The sequence below is a fragment of the Nerophis ophidion genome, linkage group LG09 (genome assembly GCF_033978795.1).
Source record: "Nerophis ophidion isolate RoL-2023_Sa linkage group LG09, RoL_Noph_v1.0, whole genome shotgun sequence".
In the NCBI taxonomy this organism is placed as follows: domain Eukaryota; kingdom Metazoa; phylum Chordata; class Actinopteri; order Syngnathiformes; family Syngnathidae; genus Nerophis; species Nerophis ophidion.
This window is the reverse complement of record NC_084619.1, coordinates 1,205,171-1,224,544: the sequence shown is the minus strand read 5'-3', so window position 1 is coordinate 1,224,544 and position 19,374 is coordinate 1,205,171. Positions and strand designations below refer to the sequence as shown.

The following is a 19,374-nucleotide window of genomic DNA, read 5'->3' as shown; positions in this document are numbered from 1 at the left end:
CATATTGTTATGAAGGTGTCTGTTACTACATGATATATATACTTGCAGTGTGTATATTGTACATATTACATATTGTTATGAAGGTGTCTGTTACTACATGATATATATACTTGCAGTGTGTATATTGTACATATTACATATTGTTATGAAGGTGTCTGTTACTACATGATATATATACTTGCAGTGTGTATATTGTACATATTACATATTGTTATGAAGGTGTCTGTTACTACATGATATATATACTTGCAGTGTGTATATTGTACATATTACATATTGTTATGAAGGTGTCTGTTACTACATGATATATATACTTGCAGTGTGTATATTGTACATATTACATGTAGTTATGAAGGTGTCTGTTACTACATGATATATATACTTGCAGTGTGTATATTGTACATATTACATATGGTTATGAAGGTGTCTGTTACTACATGATATATATACTTGCAGTGTGTATATTGTACATATTACATATTGTTATGAAGGTGTCTGTTACTACATGATATATATACTTGCAGTGTGTATATTGTACATATTACATGTAGTTATGAAGGTGTCTGTTACTACATGATATATATACTTGCAGTGTGTATATTGTACATATTACATATTGTTATGAAGGTGTCTGTTACTACATGATATATATACTTGCAGTGTGTATATTGTACATATTACATATTGTTATGAAGGTGTCTGTTACTACATGATATATATACTTGCAATGTGTATATTGTACATTGATGAAGTGTTTTTAGACTTTGAAGGCTACAACGGTGACTACCATTAGCTGCATCTTTCAGGCAATTTTTTTACCATCTTTAAAACCATAAAAAAATGTTTTTAAAACAATGTGTGTTCTTGTCTCTCATGATGCATGTGGACAATAGGCATCATTCCAAAAAATTGCAGTTTCCCTTGAAGTGTTTAATATCAATCAATCAATCAATGTTTACTTATATAGCCCTAAATCACTAGTGTCTCAAAGGGCTGCACAAACCACTAGGACATCCTTGGTAGGCCCACATAAGGGCAAGGAAAACTCACACCCAGTGGGACATCGGTGACAATGATGACTATGAGAACCTTAGAGAGGAGGAAAGCAATGGATGTCGAGCGGGTCTAACATGATACTGTGAAAGTTCAATCCATAATGGATCCAACACAGTCGCGAGAGACCAGTCCAAAGCGGATCCAACCCAGCAGCGAGAGTCCCGTTCACCAGCCAGCAGGAAACCATCCCAAGCGGAGGCGGATCAGCAGCGCAGAGATGTCCCCAGCCGATACACAGGCGAGCAGTACATGGCCACCGGATCGGACCGGACTCCCTCCACAAAGGAGAGTGGGACATAGAAGAAAAAGAAAAGAAACGGCAGATCAACTGGTCTAAAGAGGGAGTCTATTTAAAGGCTAGAGTATACAAATGAGTTTTAAGGTGAGACTTAAATGCTTCTACTGAGGTGGCATCTCGAACTGTTACCGGGAGGGCATTCCAGAGTACTGGAGCCCGAAATGAAAACGCTCTATAGCCCGCAGACTTTTTTTGGGCTTTGGGGATCACTAATAAGCCGGAGTCCTTTGAAGGCAGATTTCTTGCCGGGACATATGGTACAATACAATCGGCAAGATAAGATGGAGCTAGACCGTGTAGTATTTTATACGTAAGTAGTAAAACCTTAAAGTCACATCTTAAGTGCACAGGAAGCCAGTGCAGGTGAGCCAGTACAGGTATATATGTATGTATATATAGGTATATACAGTATAGGTATATATGTATGTATATATGTATATAAAGGTATATACAGTATAGGTATATATGTATGTATATATGTCTATAAAGGTATATACAGTATAGGTATATATGTATGTATATATGTATATAAAGGTATATACAGTATAGGTATATATGTATGTATATATGTATATAAAGGTATATACAGTACAGGCGTAATGTGATCAAACTTTCTTGTTCTTGTCAAAAGTCTAGCAGCCGCATTTTGTACCAACTGTAATCTTTTAATGCTAGACATGGGGAGACCCCAAAATAATACGTTACAGTAGTCGAGACGAGACGTAACAAACGCATGGATAATGATCTCAGCGTCTTTAGTGGACAGAATGGAGCGAATTTTAGCGATATTGCGGAGATGAAAGAAGGCCGTTTTAGTAACGCTTTTAATGTGTGATTCAAAGGAGAGAGTTGGGTGGAAGATAATACCCAGATTCTTTACCGTGTCGCCTTGTTTAATTGTTTGGTTGTCAAATGTTAGAGTTGTATTATTAAATAGAGTTCGGTGTCTAGCAGGACCGATAATCAGCATTTCCGTTTTTTTGGCGTTGAGTTGCAAAAAGTTAGCGGACATCCATTGTTTAATTTCATTAAGACACGCCTCCAGCTCACTACAATCCGGCATGTTGGTCAGCTTTAGGGGCATGTAGAGTTGGGTGTCATCAGCATAGCAGTGAAAGCTAACACCGTATTTGCGTATGATGTCACCTAGCGGCAGCATGTAGATGCTGAAGAGTGCAGGGCCAAGGACCGAACCCTGGGGAACTCCACACGTTACCTTAACGTAGTCCGAGGTCACATTGTTATGGGAGACACACTGCATCCTATCAGTAAGATAAGAGTTAAACCAAGACAGGGCTAAGTCTGACATACCAATTCGTGTTTTGATACGTTCTAATAAAATATTATGATCGACGGTATCGAAAGCAGCGCTAAGATCGAGGAGCAGCAACATAGATGACGCATCAGAATCCATCGTTAGCAATAGATCATTAGTCATTTTTGCGAGGGCTGTCTCCGTGGAGTGATTTGCCCTGAAACCGGATTGAAAGGTTTCACATAGATTGTTAGACGCTAAATGTTCATTTAACTGCTCCGCAACAATTTTTTCGAGGATTTTTGAAATAAAGGGAAGGTGAGACACCGGTCGGTAGTTTACCATGAGGTCAGGATCGAGGTTAGGTCTTTTAAGAAGAGGATGAATAACCGCTTTTTTGAATGCTAGGGGAACAGTGCCCGAGGAAAGTGATAAGTTTATAATATTTAGCACTGATGGACCTAATAATACAAAGAGCTCCTTGATCAGTTTCCCAGGAAGAGGGTCAAGTAAACATGTTGTTTGTTTTATTCCATTTACACGTTGTAACAATTCCTCTAATGTTATTTCCTCAAAACGAGAGAAACTATTTTGGAGGGCAGTATCCGCCGTATATACAATCGTGTCAGTGTTAATAGAACCCCGTTGTAGCTGGGACGCATTGTCTTTAATCTCCTTTCTAATGACTTCAATTTTCTTACTAAAGAATTGCATAAAGTCATCAGCTGAGTGGGTGGAGCTACTGGAAGGAGTCCCTTGTTGGGTTAGCGATGCTACCGTACTAAACAAAAATTTAGGATCGTTTTTATTACGGTGGATGAGATTTGAGTAATAATTAGCTTTAGCTAAGGTAAGCATGCGTTTATAAGTTATTAAACCATCACTCCATGCTTGATGGTGCACCTCAAGTTTAGTCGTGCGCCATTTGCGTTCCAGCTTTCTACATAATAATTTCTGAGCTCTAGTTTCTTCTGTAAACCACGGGGTGCGCTTTTTTGGAGCCTTTTTTAACTTTAGCGGTGCTATGTTATCAATGGTTTCGCGCAGGGCGTGGTTAAAGTTGTTAGTGAGGTTATCAATAGAGCCCACATACTTTGGGAATGGTGCCATTACCGAGGGCAGTAGGTCAGCAAGAGTTGTCGTTGTGGCCGTATTAATGTTGCGGCTGCTATAGCAGTTATTATTATTATTAGTTTGACGAACATGCGTCTGAACCTCGAATTTTATAAGGTAATGATCGGACAATACTTTAGTGTACGGGAAACGGTGATACCCCTGACAAGCACTAGGTCTATCGTATTACCATTGCGATGCGTGGGTTCATTTATTATTTGTGTGAGACGGTGGGTCCGATGGGGTATTCATATGGATATTAAAGTCCCCCATTATGATTATATTATCGGCGTGTGTCACTAGATCAGCAACGAACTCTGAGAATTCATTGATAAAGTCCGAATAGGGCCCTGGGGGGCGGTAGATAACAGCCAGGTGTAGAGGGAGCGGTGTGACAGACTTCATAGTAAGCACCTCAAACGACTTATATTTATTATTTATGTTAGGACTAAGGTTAAAGTTTTCGTTGTATATTAGTGCGACCCCCCCACCCCTTTTAAGCGGACGGGCAATATGCGCATGTGTAAAGTTAGGAGGACATGCCTCATTTAGCGCAAAAAAGTCGTTTGGTTTAAGCCAGGTTTCGCTGAGACCGATGACGTTAAGATTGTTGTCTCTGATAATATCATTAACTAACAACGTTTTGGGAGACAATGATCTTATGTTTAAAAAACCTATATTATAGGAAGTCGGCTGTTTTAGGGAATTTTTGATCAAATTATCCATAGTAGAAATATTAATAATGTTGTGTTTATTATGCCCAGTGCATTTAGTATAGTTACGACCATATCTAGGAATTGATACGACAGGAATTTTCCGATTGTTTGATTGTTGCTTTGATAAACTGCACGCATCATGGTTAGCCACCTCAGTAACGGGGATTTTTCGATTGTTTGTTTGTTGCTTTGATAAACTGCACGCATCATAGTTAGCCACCTCAGTAACGGGGATTTTTCGATTGTTTGTTTGTTGCTTTGATAAACTGCACGCATCATAGTTAGCCACCTCAGTAACGGGGATTTTTCGATTGTTTGTTTGTTGCTTTGATAAACTGCACGCATCATAGTTAGCCACCTCAGTAAAACACATGTCCAACTCCGAAACACTCAAAGCAGAAAAAACTTGTTCTAATTTAACTGACTCCTTACCCAGACCAGTAGTCTCGCATCCTTTATTTAAATCTGGCTGCAGGATGGAGGGAAGTGGTGTTCTGTGGGGATTAGCCTTCTGCTTTGTTTTTAGCCCCGCTCGGCATCCGCGTTTGCGATCACATCGCTGGCGTCTGCTCCGTAGACGGCCCCCGCTGCTACTAGACTCCCCTGCTTCACAGGCCGCTGGACGTAGCCGCCGACGAATCCCCATGCTAGTTAGCATGTTTAGCACGCCCGCGTCTATCAGTCCAAAACGGCCCAATATGTCCATATCCAGAAGTGTCTGGCGGTCGTACGTGATCACGGAGTGACCACGATGCGAGCCAGCCATGAAGTCTGCAGAACTGTCCGGCATTTCCGCCAAATGTTCCATCTTTAGCAAGAGCACCGCAGTGTCGCAGCCCGTCCGGGCGCCGCCATCTTGCTATCGTAAAATATGATTTTACAATTTGATTTACAGTACATTGTGTGACTGTTGTCCATGCTTTCTGCCGTGATATTTGAGGGGATTATAATCAGAGGAAGGTTGCATTGCAAATCAAAATGTTTACATTGAATGCAGTGGGGCAAAAAAGTATTTAGTCAGCAAGCGATTGTGCAAGTTCTCCCACTTCAAAGGATGACAGAGGTCTGTCATTTTCATCATAGGTACACTTCAACTGTGACAGACAGAATGTGGGAAAAAATCCAGGAATTCACATTGTAGGAATTTTAAAGAATTTATTTGTAAATGATGGTGGAAAATAAGTATTTGGTCACTTCAAACAAAGAAGATCTCTGGCTCTCACAGAGCTGTAACTTCTTCTTTCAGAAGCTCTTCTGTCCTCCACTCGTTACCTGTATTAATGGAACCTGTCTGAACTTGTTATCTGTATAAAAGACACCTGTCCACCGTCTTAAACAGTCAGACTCCAAACCCCACTATGGCCAAGACCAAAGAGCTGTCGAGGGACACCAGGAAAAGAATTGAAGGCCTGCACCAGACTGGGAAGAGTGAATCTACAATAGGCAAGCAGCTTGGTGGGAAAAAATCAACTGTGGGAGCAATTATCAGAAAATGGAAGACATACAAGACCACTGATAATCTCCCTCGATCTGGGGCTCCATGCAAGATCTCATCCCTTGGGGTCAAAAAGATCATGAGAAGGGTGAGCAAAAGTCCGAGAACCACACGGGGGGACCTGGTGAATGACCTGCAGAGAGCTGGCACCAAAGTAACAAAGGTTACCATTAGTAACACACTACGCTGACAAGGAATCAAATCCTGCAGTGCCAGATGTGTCCCCCTGCTTAAGCCAGTGCATGTCCAGGCCCGTCTGAAGTTTGCCAGAGAGCACATGGGAGAATGTCATGTGGTCAGATGAAACCAAAATATAACTTTTTGGTATAAACTCAACTGGTGGTGTTTGGAGGAAGAAGAATACTGAGTTGCATCCTAAGAACACCATACCTACTGTGAAGCATGGGGGTGGAAACATCATGCTTTGGGGCTGTTTTTCTGCTCAGGGGACAGGACGATGGATCCGTGTTAAGGAAAGAATGAATGGGGCCATGTATCCTGAGACTTGGAGCCAAAACCTCCTTCCATCAGTGAGAGCTTTGAATGCTTGACCAAATACTTATTTTCCACCATCATTTACAAATAAATTCTTTAAAATTCCTACAATGTCAATTCCTGGATTTTTTTTTTCACATTCTGTCTTTCACAGTTGATGAAAATTACAGATCTCTGTCATCATTTTAAGTGGGAGAACTTCCACAATCGCTGGCTGACTAAATACTTTGTTGCCCCACTGTATATATCTTTAAGTCATACAAAATATCTCTAAGATGGACTGCTATATAACACTTACATGGTGAGAGTTGTCAGCCCTGATGTTGACCTGACAATATTTCAAGGTATGTGCGTGTGTGTGTGTGTGTGTGTGTGTGTGTGTGTGTGTGTGTGTGTGTGTGTGTGTATTACCTGGGCAGGTTGTATAGCGGGGCCATTCTTAGGCAAGCCACAACTGCCTGCTTCCTCTGCTTGGTCAACACTTTGTGCCATGAAGTCTTTTTAGGTCTATGAGGATGTTCTACCTGCACACACAAGCAAACACACGCCTCAGTGATATCATCACAATTGCTCATCGTCAATGTTGACTGTACTGTAGTCTTGTAACAGTACACCATGGTCAATGTTGACTGTACTGTAGTCTTGTAACAGTACACCATGGTCAATGTTGACTGTACCGTAGTCTTGTAACAGTACACCATGGTCAATGTTGACTGTACTGTAGTCTTGTAACAGTACACCATGGTCAATGTTGACTGTACTGTAGTCTTGTAACAGTACACCATGGTCAATGTTGACTGTACTGTAGTCTTGTAACAGTACACCATGGTCAATGTTGACTGTACTGTAGTCTTGTAACAGTACACCATGGTCAATGTTTACTGTACTGTAGTCTTGTAACAGTACACCATGGTCAATGTTGACTGTACTGTAGTCTTGTAACAGTACACCATGGTCAATGTTGACTGTACTGTAGTCTTGTAACAGTACACCATGGTCAATGTTGACTGTACTGTAGTCTTGTAACAGTACACCATGGTCAATGTTGACTGTACTGTAGTCTTGTAACAGTACACCATGGTCAATGTTGACTGTACCGTAGTCTTGTAACAGTACACCATGGTCAATGTTGACTGTACTGTAGTCTTGTAACAGTACACCATGGTCAATGTTGACTGTACCGTAGTCTTGTAACAGTACACCATGGTCAATGTTGACTGTACTGTAGTCGTGTAACAGTACACCATGGTCAATGTTGACTGTACTGTAGTCTTGTAACAGTACACCATGGTCAATGTTGACTGTACCGTAGTCTTGTAACAGTACACCATGGTCAATGTTGACTGTACCGTAGTCTTGTAACAGTACACCATGGTCAATGTTGACTGTACCGTAGTCTTGTAACAGTACACCATGGTCAATGTTGACTGTACTGTAGTCTTGTAACAGTACACCATGGTCAATGTTGACTGTACTGTAGTCTTGTAACAGTACACCATGGTCAATGTTGACTGTACTGTAGTCTTGTAACAGTACACCATGGTCAATGTTGACTGTACTGTAGTCTTGTAACAGTACACCATGGTCAATGTTGACTGTACTGTAGTCTTGTAACAGTACACCATGGTCAATGTTGACTGTACTGTAGTCTTGTAACAGTACACCATGGTCAATGTTGACTGTACTGTAGTCTTGTAACAGTACACCATGGTCAATGTTGACTGTACCGTAGTCTTGTAACAGTACACCATGGTCAATGTTGACTGTACCGTAGTCTTGTAACAGTACACCATGGTCAATGTTGACTGTACTGTAGTCTTGTAACAGTACACCATGGTCAATGTTGACTGTACTGTAGTCTTGTAACAGTACACCATGGTCAATGTTGACTGTACTGTAGTCTTGTAACAGTACACCATGGTCAATGTTGACTGTACTGTAGTCTTGTAACAGTACACCATGGTCAATGTTGACTGTACTGTAGTCTTGTAACAGTACACCATGGTCAATGTTGACTGTACTGTAGTCTTGTAACAGTACACCATGGTCAATGTTGACTGTACTGTAGTCTTGTAACAGTATTTGAAAGTGAGCGACTGTGTGAAACAACGTCCCTCATGGATCATTAAAGTTTGTCTAAAAATGATAACATAATATTTGACTTTTTGTTTTTCTTTCGGAAAGTGCAGCAATGCCGACAAGTAACAGTTCAAACCCTGTGAATGATTAAAGGCATTCTATTTTTATTGGGGGAAGTGCAGCATGAATATTTACCTTCGTCATCTTAAGCCAACAATTGCATTGATGATGTGGTATCTGCTTGCCGGATGGACGGAGAGTCAAATGGCCAAAACTTCAATAAATAAATACATCTTGAAAGAACTACCCAGAGGTGTCACTAACTCATACAGCTGAAATTAATTCCATACATTTATTATTAAATGTGTCTATGTATTTAGTGTACAAGTACAATTATTTATTTCAACACTTTGTTAAATATTTATTTAATTGAATCATAAAGTCATACAATCATTAAATTGTGTGCAGTATGGATGCTGAAAAATATTTATGGACATTCAATTTCTGAATTGAAAGTCATCATTTTTGGGGAAGTCTATTCTTTTAGAATGTTAGCAATATTTTATTATTATTTGCTTTTATATGTTTTTGGTTCTCTTTTCTTTCCTTCTCAATGGCTTTGGAAATGTTTATTCTAAGTATTCTAAAGCTGGGACCAGGTTTGAGTTGGGGTTGCTCCAATTTATTTTATTCAACTGATTAACATTCTGTGGTTTTATAAAATCAAATCTTTATAAAAAATGTTTTTAAAGACGTTTCTTAGGCCAACACTGCACATATTTGTCCTACGTCAGCAGCCAAGAGGAGCTTTTCAACCTGCAACCTGTCTTATCACACGTGCCAAACATTATATCAGCATAATGGTGTGGAACCCAGACCCAAGTGGTCATGATTGAAGTTTGTTTTCACGTCACATATTTACACTTTCTCACTACAACATGTCTGAAAAGAAGTAGGAAGAAGCAGAGCTAATATATTTTATAATAGCTCATTTAGTTTATTTGTCACTACAGAGGTGGGCACAGCGACTCGACTGGCACCGTGGAGGGACGTTAGCCGCAAGCGAGTGCTCTACGTTGCTTTTAGGACGCGGCCTTGTTGTTGTCAAATGTGCGGACACAGCCAGCAGGTGTCACCAACAGTAAGCAGTGGAGTAGAAAAGCACTTTTGTCAACTGAATTCATGTCACAGAGCACGAATATAACTCATATAATTCATGTCACAGAGCATGAATATAACTCATATAATTCATGTCACAGAGCATGAATATAACTCATATAATTCATGTCACAGAGCATGAATATAACTCATATAATTCATGTCACAGAGCATGAATATAACATTTATAATTCATGTCACATAGCATGAATATAACTCATATAATTCATGTCACATAGCATGAATATAACATTTATAATTCATGTCACAGGGCATGAATATAACATTTATAATTCATGTCACAGAGCATGAATATAACATTTATAATTCATCTCACAGAGCATGAATATAACATTTATAATTCATCTCACAGAGCATGAATATAACTCATATAATTCATGTCACAGAGCATGAATATAACTCATATAATTCATGTCACATAGCATGAATATAACTCATATAATTCATGTCACATAGCATGAATATAACTCATATAATTCATGTCACAGAGCATGAATATAACATTTATAATTCATGTCACAGAGCATGAATAAAACTCATATAATTCATGTCACAGAGCATGAATAAAACTCATAATTCATGTCACAGAGCATGAATATAACTCATATAATTCATGTCACAGAGCATGAATATAACTCATATAATTCATGTCACAGAGCATGAATATAACTCATATAATTCATGTCACAGAGCATGAATATAACATTTATAATTCATGTCACAGAGCATGAATAAAACTCATATAATTCATGTCTCAGAGCATGAATAAAACTCATATAATTCATGTCACAGAGCATGAATATAACTCATATAATTCATGTCACATAGCAGCATGAATACATGTACAGTAACCACTTCATAAACTCTCATCTACTTACAAGAGAATGTTGTTTACCTGATCAAGGTAGTAGAGGACTGCAGCAACTCCAAGGATCTTGTGGCTTGTGTCGTCTGGACTAAACATCTCTTGCTGCAGGAGGGAAGCCATGTTTACTTTGTTGCAAGTTTCTCCAATTTTATCCACTGAAAAATACTTTTTAATATGCTGCTGGATCAATGAAGGGGAAAGATCAAGTCATGGATGAATGTGCATGCAGTCTCAGGAGGAGTGAGATGTGGGTTCAATTCCAGTCACGCTTTCACAGATTTTACAGGCTAACCAATAGCACAATGCAACGCTACTAAGGCTGTCAGTGCACATGCAGGGTGGCAGCAGGGTGGCAGCAGGGTGGCAGCAGGATGGCAGCAGGATGGGAGTAGGATGGGAGCAGGGTGGCAGCAGGATGGGAGTAGGATGGGAGCAGGGTGGCAGCAGGATGGGAGTAGGATGGGAGCAGGGTGGCAGCAGGATGGGAGTAGGATGGGAGCAGGTTGGCAGCAGGATGGGAGTAGGATGGGAGCAGGTTGGCAGCAGGATGGGAGTAGGATGGGAGCAGGATGGCAGCAGGATGGGAGTAGGATGGGAGCAGGGTGGCAGCAGGATGGGAGTAGGATGGGAGCAGGGTGGCAGCAGGGTGGCAGCAGGATGGCAGCAGGATGGGAGTAGGATGGCAGCAGGGTGGCAGCAGGATGGGAGTAGGATGGGAGCAGGGTGGCAGCAGGATGGGAGTAGGATGGGAGCAGGGTGGCAGCAGGATGGGAGTAGGATGGGAGCAGGGTGGCAGCAGGATGGGAGTAGGATGGGAGCAGGGTGGCAGCAGGATGGGAGTAGGATGGGAGCAGGGTGGCAGCAGGATGGGAGTAGGATGGGAGCAGGGTGGCAGCAGGGTGGCAGCAGGATGGGAGTAGGATGGGAGCAGGGTGGCAGCAGGGTGGCAGCAGGATGGGAGTAGGATGGGAGCAGGGTGGCAGCAGGATGGGAGTAGGATGGGAGCAGGGTGGCAGCAGGATGGGAGTAGGATGGGAGCAGGGTGGCAGCAGGGTGGCAGCAGGGTGGCAGCAGGATGGGAGTAGGATGGGAGCAGGGTGGCAGCAGGATGGCAGCAGGATGGGAGTAGGATGGGAGCAGGGTGGCAGCAGGATGGCAGCAGGGTGGCAGCAGGATGGGAGTAGGATGGGAGCAGGGTGGCAGCAGGATGGGAGTAGGATGGGAGCAGGGTGGCAGCAGGATGGGAGTAGGATGGGAGCAGGGTGGCAGCAGGATGGGAGTAGGATGGGAGCAGGGTGGCAGCAGGGTGGCAGCAGGATGGGAGTAGGATGGCAGCAGGATGGCAGCAGGATGGCAGCAGGGTGGCAGCAGGATGGGAGTAGGATGGGAGCAGGGTGGCAGCAGGATGGCAGCAGGGTGGCAGCTGGATGGGAGTAGGATGGGAGCAGGGTGGCAGCAGGATGGCAGCAGGATGGGAGTAGGATGGGAGCAGGGTGGCAGCAGGATGGCAGCAGGGTGGCAGCAGGTTGGCAGCAGGATGGCAGCAGGGTGGGAGCAGGGTGGCAGCAGGGTGGGAGCAGGGTGGCAGCAGGGTGGCAGCAGGGTGGCAGCAGGGTGGCAGCAGGATGGCAGCAGGGTGGCAGCAGGATGGCAGCAGGGTGGCAGCAGGGTGGGAGCAGGGTGGCAGCAGGGTGGGAGCAGGATGGGAGTAGGATGGGAGCAGGGTGGCAGCAGGATGGCAGCAGGGTGGCAGCAGGATGGGAGTAGGATGGGAGCAGGGTGGCAGCAGGATGGCAGCAGGATGGCAGCAGGATGGGAGTAGGATGGGAGCAGGGTGGCAGCAGGATGGCAGCAGGATGGGAGTAGGATGGGAGCAGGGTGGCAGCAGGATGGCAGCAGGGTGGCAGCAGGTTGGCAGCAGGATGGCAGCAGGGTGGGAGCAGGGTGGCAGCAGGGTGGGAGCAGGATGGGAGCAGGATGGCAGCAGGGTGGCAGCAGGATGGGAGTAGGATGGGAGCAGGGTGGCAGCAGGATGGCAGCAGGATGGGAGTAGGATGGGAGCAGGGTGGCAGCAGGATGGCAGCAGGGTGGCAGCAGGTTGGCAGCAGGGTGGCAGCAGGGTGGGAGCAGGGTGGCAGCAGGGTGGGAGCAGGATGGGAGCAGGATGGCAGCAGGGTGGGAGCAGGATGGGAGCAGGATGGGAGCAGGATGGCAGCAGGGTGGCAGCAGGGTGGCAGCAGGGTGGCAGCAGGGTGGCAGCAGGATGGCAGCAGGATGGCAGCAGGGTGGCAGCAGGATGGCAGCAGGGTGGCAGCAGGTTGGCAGCAGGATGGCAGCAGGGTGGCAGCAGGGTGGGAGTAGGATGGGAGTAGGATGGGAGCAGGGTGGCAGCAGGGTGGCAGCAGGATGGCAGCAGGGTGGCAGCAGGATGGCAGCAGGGTGGCAGCAGGGTGGCAGCAGGATGGCAGCAGGGTGGCAGCAGGGTGGCAGCAGGGTGGCAGCAGGGTGGCAGCAGGATGGGAGTAGGATGGGAGCAGGGTGGCAGCAGGTTGGCAGCAGGATGGCAGCAGGATGGCAGCAGGGTGGGAGCAGGGTGGGAGCAGGATGGCAGCAGGGTGGCAGCAGGATGGGAGTAGGATGGGAGCAGGGTGGCAGCAGGATGGCAGCAGGGTGGCAGCAGGTTGGCAGCAGGATGGCAGCAGGGTGGGAGCAGGGTGGCAGCAGGGTGGGAGCAGGATGGGAGCAGGGTGGGAGCAGGATGGGAGCAGGATGGCAGCAGGATGGCAGCAGGGTGGCAGCAGGATGGCAGCAGGGTGGCAGCAGGATGGCAGCAGGGTGGCAGCAGGTTGGCAGCAGGATGGCAGCAGGGTGGGAGCAGGGTGGCAGCAGGGTGGGAGTAGGATGGGAGCAGGGTGGCAGCAGGATGGCAGCAGGGTGGCAGCAGGATGGGAGTAGGATGGGAGCAGGGTGGCAGCAGGATGGGAGCAGGATGGCAGCAGGATGGGAGTAGGATGGGAGCAGGATGGCAGCAGGGTGGCAGCAGGTTGGCAGCAGGGTGGCAGCAGGGTGGGAGCAGGGTGGCAGCAGGGTGGGAGTAGGATGGGAGCAGGGTGGCAGCAGGATGGCAGCAGGGTGGCAGCAGGATGGCAGCAGGGTGGCAGCAGGGTGGCAGCAGGGTGGCAGCAGGATGGGAGTAGGATCGGAGCAGGGTGGCAGCAGGATGGGAGTAGGATGGGAGCAGGGTGGCAGCAGGATGGCAGCAGGGTGGCAGCAGGTTGGCAGCAGGATGGCAGCAGGATGGGAGCAGGGTGGGAGCAGGATGGGAGCAGGATGGCAGCAGGATGGCAGCAGGGTGGCAGCAGGATGGCAGCAGGGTGGCAGCAGGATGGCAGCAGGGTGGCAGCAGGTTGGCAGCAGGATGGCAGCAGGGTGGGAGCAGGGTGGCAGCAGGGTGGGAGTAGGATGGGAGCAGGGTGGCAGCAGGATGGCAGCAGGGTGGCAGCAGGATGGGAGTAGGATGGGAGCAGGGTGGCAGCAGGATGGGAGCAGGATGGCAGCAGGATGGGAGTAGGATGGGAGCAGGATGGCAGCAGGGTGGCAGCAGGTTGGCAGCAGGGTGGCAGCAGGGTGGGAGCAGGGTGGCAGCAGGGTGGGAGTAGGATGGGAGCAGGGTGGCAGCAGGATGGCAGCAGGGTGGCAGCAGGATGGCAGCAGGGTGGCAGCAGGGTGGCAGCAGGGTGGCAGCAGGATGGGAGTAGGATCGGAGCAGGGTGGCAGCAGGATGGGAGTAGGATGGGAGCAGGGTGGCAGCAGGATGGGAGTAGGATGGGAGCAGGGTGGCAGCAGGATGGGAGTAGGATGGGAGCAGGGTGGCAGCAGGATGGGAGCAGGGTGGCAGCAGGATGGGAGTAGGATGGGAGCAGGGTGGCAGCAGGATGGGAGTAGGATGGGAGCAGGGTGGCAGCAGGGTGGCAGCAGGGTGGCAGCAGGATGGGAGTAGGATGGGAGCAGGGTGGCAGCAGGGTGGCAGCAGGATGGGAGTAGGATGGGAGCAGGGTGGCAGCAGGATGGGAGTAGGATGGGAGCAGGGTGGCAGCAGGATGGGAGTAGGATGGGAGCAGGGTGGCAGCAGGGTGGCAGCAGGGTGGCAGCAGGATGGGAGTAGGATGGGAGCAGGGTGGCAGCAGGATGGCAGCAGGATGGGAGTAGGATGGGAGCAGGGTGGCAGCAGGATGGCAGCAGGGTGGCAGCAGGATGGGAGTAGGATGGGAGCAGGGTGGCAGCAGGATGGGAGTAGGATGGGAGCAGGGTGGCAGCAGGATGGGAGTAGGATGGGAGCAGGGTGGCAGCAGGGTGGCAGCAGGGTGGCAGCAGGATGGGAGTAGGATGGCAGCAGGATGGCAGCAGGATGGCAGCAGGGTGGCAGCAGGATGGGAGTAGGATGGGAGCAGTGTGGCAGCAGGATGGCAGCAGGGTGGCAGCTGGATGGGAGTAGGATGGGAGCAGGGTGGCAGCAGGATGGCAGCAGGATGGGAGTAGGATGGGAGCAGGGTGGCAGCAGGATGGCAGCAGGGTGGCAGCAGGTTGGCAGCAGGATGGCAGCAGGGTGGGAGCAGGGTGGCAGCAGGGTGGCAGCAGGGTGGCAGCAGGGTGGCAGCAGGGTGGCAGCAGGGTGGCAGCAGGGTGGCAGCAGGATGGCAGCAGGGTGGCAGCAGGATGGCAGCAGGGTGGCAGCAGGTTGGCAGCAGGATGGCAGCAGGGTGGGAGCAGGGTGGCAGCAGGGTGGGAGCAGGATGGGAGTAGGATGGGAGCAGGGTGGCAGCAGGATGGCAGCAGGGTGGCAGCAGGATGGGAGTAGGATGGGAGCAGGGTGGCAGCAGGATGGCAGCAGGATGGCAGCAGGATGGGAGTAGGATGGGAGCAGGGTGGCAGCAGGATGGCAGCAGGATGGGAGTAGGATGGGAGCAGGGTGGCAGCAGGATGGCAGCAGGGTGGCAGCAGGTTGGCAGCAGGATGGCAGCAGGGTGGGAGCAGGGTGGCAGCAGGGTGGGAGCAGGATGGGAGCAGGATGGCAGCAGGGTGGCAGCAGGATGGGAGTAGGATGGGAGCAGGGTGGCAGCAGGATGGCAGCAGGATGGGAGTAGGATGGGAGCAGGGTGGCAGCAGGATGGCAGCAGGGTGGCAGCAGGTTGGCAGCAGGGTGGCAGCAGGGTGGCAGCAGGGTGGGAGCAGGGTGGGAGCAGGATGGGAGCAGGATGGCAGCAGGGTGGGAGCAGGATGGGAGCAGGATGGCAGCAGGGTGGCAGCAGGGTGGCAGCAGGGTGGCAGCAGGGTGGCAGCAGGATGGCAGCAGGATGGCAGCAGGGTGGCAGCAGGATGGCAGCAGGGTGGCAGCAGGTTGGCAGCAGGATGGCAGCAGGGTGGCAGCAGGGTGGGAGTAGGATGGGAGTAGGATGGGAGCAGGGTGGCAGCAGGGTGGCAGCAGGATGGCAGCAGGGTGGCAGCAGGGTGGCAGCAGGGTGGCAGCAGGATGGCAGCAGGGTGGCAGCAGGGTGGCAGCAGGATGGCAGCAGGGTGGCAGCAGGGTGGCAGCAGGGTGGCAGCAGGATGGGAGTAGGATGGGAGCAGGGTGGCAGCAGGATGGGAGTAGGATGGGAGCAGGGTGGCAGCAGGTTGGCAGCAGGATGGCAGCAGGTTGGCAGCAGGATGGCAGCAGGGTGGGAGCAGGGTGGGAGCAGGATGGCAGCAGGATGGCAGCAGGATGGGAGTAGGATGGGAGCAGGGTGGCAGCAGGATGGCAGCAGGGTGGCAGCAGGTTGGCAGCAGGATGGCAGCAGGGTGGGAGCAGGGTGGCAGCAGGGTGGGAGCAGGATGGGAGCAGGGTGGGAGCAGGATGGGAGCAGGATGGCAGCAGGGTGGCAGCAGGGTGGGAGCAGGGTGGCAGCAGGGTGGGAGTAGGATGGGAGCAGGGTGGCAGCAGGATGGCAGCAGGGTGGCAGCAGGATGGGAGTAGGATGGGAGCAGGGTGGCAGCAGGATGGGAGCAGGATGGCAGCAGGATGGGAGTAGGATGGGAGCAGGATGGCAGCAGGGTGGCAGCAGGTTGGCAGCAGGATGGCAGCAGGGTGGGAGCAGGGTGGCAGCAGGGTGGGAGTAGGATGGGAGCAGGGTGGCAGCAGGATGGCAGCAGGGTGGCAGCAGGATGGCAGCAGGGTGGCAGCAGGGTGGCAGCAGGGTGGCAGCAGGATGGGAGTAGGATGGGAGCAGGGTGGCAGCAGGATGGGAGTAGGATGGGAGCAGGGTGGCAGCAGGATGGGAGTAGGATGGAGCAGGGTGCAGCAGGTTGGCAGCAGGATGGCAGCAGGTTGGCAGCAGGATGGCAGCAGGTGGGAGCAGGATGGCAGCAGGGGGGCAGCAGGATGGGAGCAGGATGGCAGCAGGATGGCAGCAGGATGGCAGCAGGGTGGCAGCAGGATGGGAGCAGGATGGCAGCAGGATGGCAGCAGGGTGGCAGCAGGATGGCAGCAGGATGGCAGCAGGGTGGCAGCAGGATGGAAGCAGGGTGGGAGTAGGGTGGCAGCAGGATGGAGTAGGATGGCAGCTAGATGCGGAAAAACATGCGCTGAAAGGGCAAGTGGACTTTGTGAGTAGAGTTGTTTGATACCAGGAATTTTTGTATTGATACCAAGTAAATAGAGGTCTACTTTCGCTGGTACTTTTGACTTAAAATGTCCTGATCGCTGAAGAATTTTGTGATTTTGCTTCTAGTTTGTGAATTATGACAACACAGGACAACTATTTGAAAACAATACAAAACAAGGCTGTCCAAACTTTCCGACTATGGAGTTGCATTGGCCTTAGAAAATGTGGCCCAAAGTAATTATACATATACATATATATATATATATATATATATATTATATATATATATATATATATATATATATATATGTATATGTATGTATATATACACATCCCAACACACTCTTGATCTGATACCAAAACCAACTTGGTATCAATATTTTATATGCCCAACCCTATTTGAAAATATAACAACAACACACGTGTGTAGCAGTGTAGTATAACAACAACACATGTGTGTAACAGTGTAGTATAACAACAACACATGTGTGTAACAGTGTAGTATAACAACAACACATGTGTGTAGCAGTGTAGTATAACAACAACACACGTGTGTAACAGTGTAGTATAACAACAACACATGTGTGTAGCAGTGTAGTATAACAACAACACATGTGTGTAACAGTGTAGTATAACAACAACACATGTGTGTAACAGTGTAGTATAACAACAACACATGTGTGTAGCAGTGTAGTATAACAACAACACATGTGTGTAGCAGTGTAGTATAACAACAACACATGTGTGTAACAGTGTAGTATAACAACAACACATGTGTGTAACAGTGTAGTATAACAACAACACATGTTTGTAACAGTGTAGTATAACAACAACACATGTGTGTAACAGTGTAGTATAACAACAACACACGTGTGTAACAGTGTAGTATAACAACAACACATGTGTGTAACAGTGTAGTATAACAACAACACATGTGTGTAGCAGTGTAGTATAACAACAACACATGTGTGTAGCAGTGTAGTATAACAACAACACATGTGTGTAACAGTGTAGTATAACAACAACACATGTGTGTAACAGTGTAGTATAACAACAACACACGTGTGTAGCAGTGTAGTATAACAACAACACACGTGTGTAACAGTGTAGTATAACAACAACACATGTGTGTAACAGTGTAGTATAACAACAACACATGTGTGTAGCAGTGTAGTATAACAACAACACATGTGTGTAACAGTGTAGTATAACAACAACACATGTGTGTAACAGTGTAGTATAACAACAACACATGTGTGTAACAGTGTAGTATAACAACAACACATGTGTGTAACAGTGTAGTATAACAACAACACATGTGTGTAACAGTGTAGTATAACAACAACACATGTGTGTAACAGTGTAGTATAACAACAACACATGTGTGTAACAGTGTAGTATAACAACAACACATGTGTGTAACAGTGTAGTATAACAACAACACATGTGTGTAACAGTGTAGTATAACAACAACACATGTGTGTAACAGTGTAGTATAACAACAACACATGTGTGTAGCAGTGTAGTATAACAACAACACATGTGTGTAACAGTGTAGTATAACAACAACACATGTGTGTAACAGTGTAGTATAACAACAACACATGTGTGTAACAGTGTAGTATAACAACAACACATGTGTGTAACAGTGTAGTATCAACAACACACGTGTGTAGCAGTGTAGTATAACAACAACACACGTGTGTAGCAGTGTAGTATGACAACAACAACACATGTGTGTAACAGTGTAGTATTACAACAACACACGTGTGTAGCAGTGTAGTATAACAACAACACACGTGTGTAACAGTGTTGTATAACAACAACACATGTGTGTAACAGTGTAGTATAACAACAACACATGTGTGTAACAGTGTAGTATAACAACAACACATGTGTGTAAGCAGTGTAGTATAACAACAACACATGTGTGTAACAGTGTAGTATAACAACAACACATGTGTGTAACAGTGTAGTATAACAACAACACATGTGTGTAAGCAGTGTAGTATAACAACAACACATGTGTGTAACAGTGTAGTATAACAACAACACATGTGTGTAACAGTGTAGTATAACAACAACACATGTGTGTAACAGTGTAGTATAACAACAACACATGTGTGTAACAGTGTAGTATAACAACAACACATGTGTGTAACAGTGTAGTATAACAACA

At 47.6% G+C, this 19,374-nt stretch overlaps 1 protein-coding gene across 1 annotated transcript in view; it reads right to left on the bottom strand.

Annotated features, from left to right (window-relative positions):
• Positions 1-19,374, bottom strand: part of LOC133558879 (ryanodine receptor 2-like) — a 261,295-nt gene that overhangs the window by 57,603 nt on the left and 184,318 nt on the right. The window contains exons 74-75 of the mRNA XM_061910016.1: positions 10,582-10,656; positions 6,840-6,952 (exon numbers count right to left, since the gene is read on the bottom strand). Of these exons, the coding sequence (XP_061766000.1) occupies positions 6,840-6,952; positions 10,582-10,656 (188 nt within the window). The remainder of the gene's footprint in view (positions 1-6,839; positions 6,953-10,581; positions 10,657-19,374) is intronic.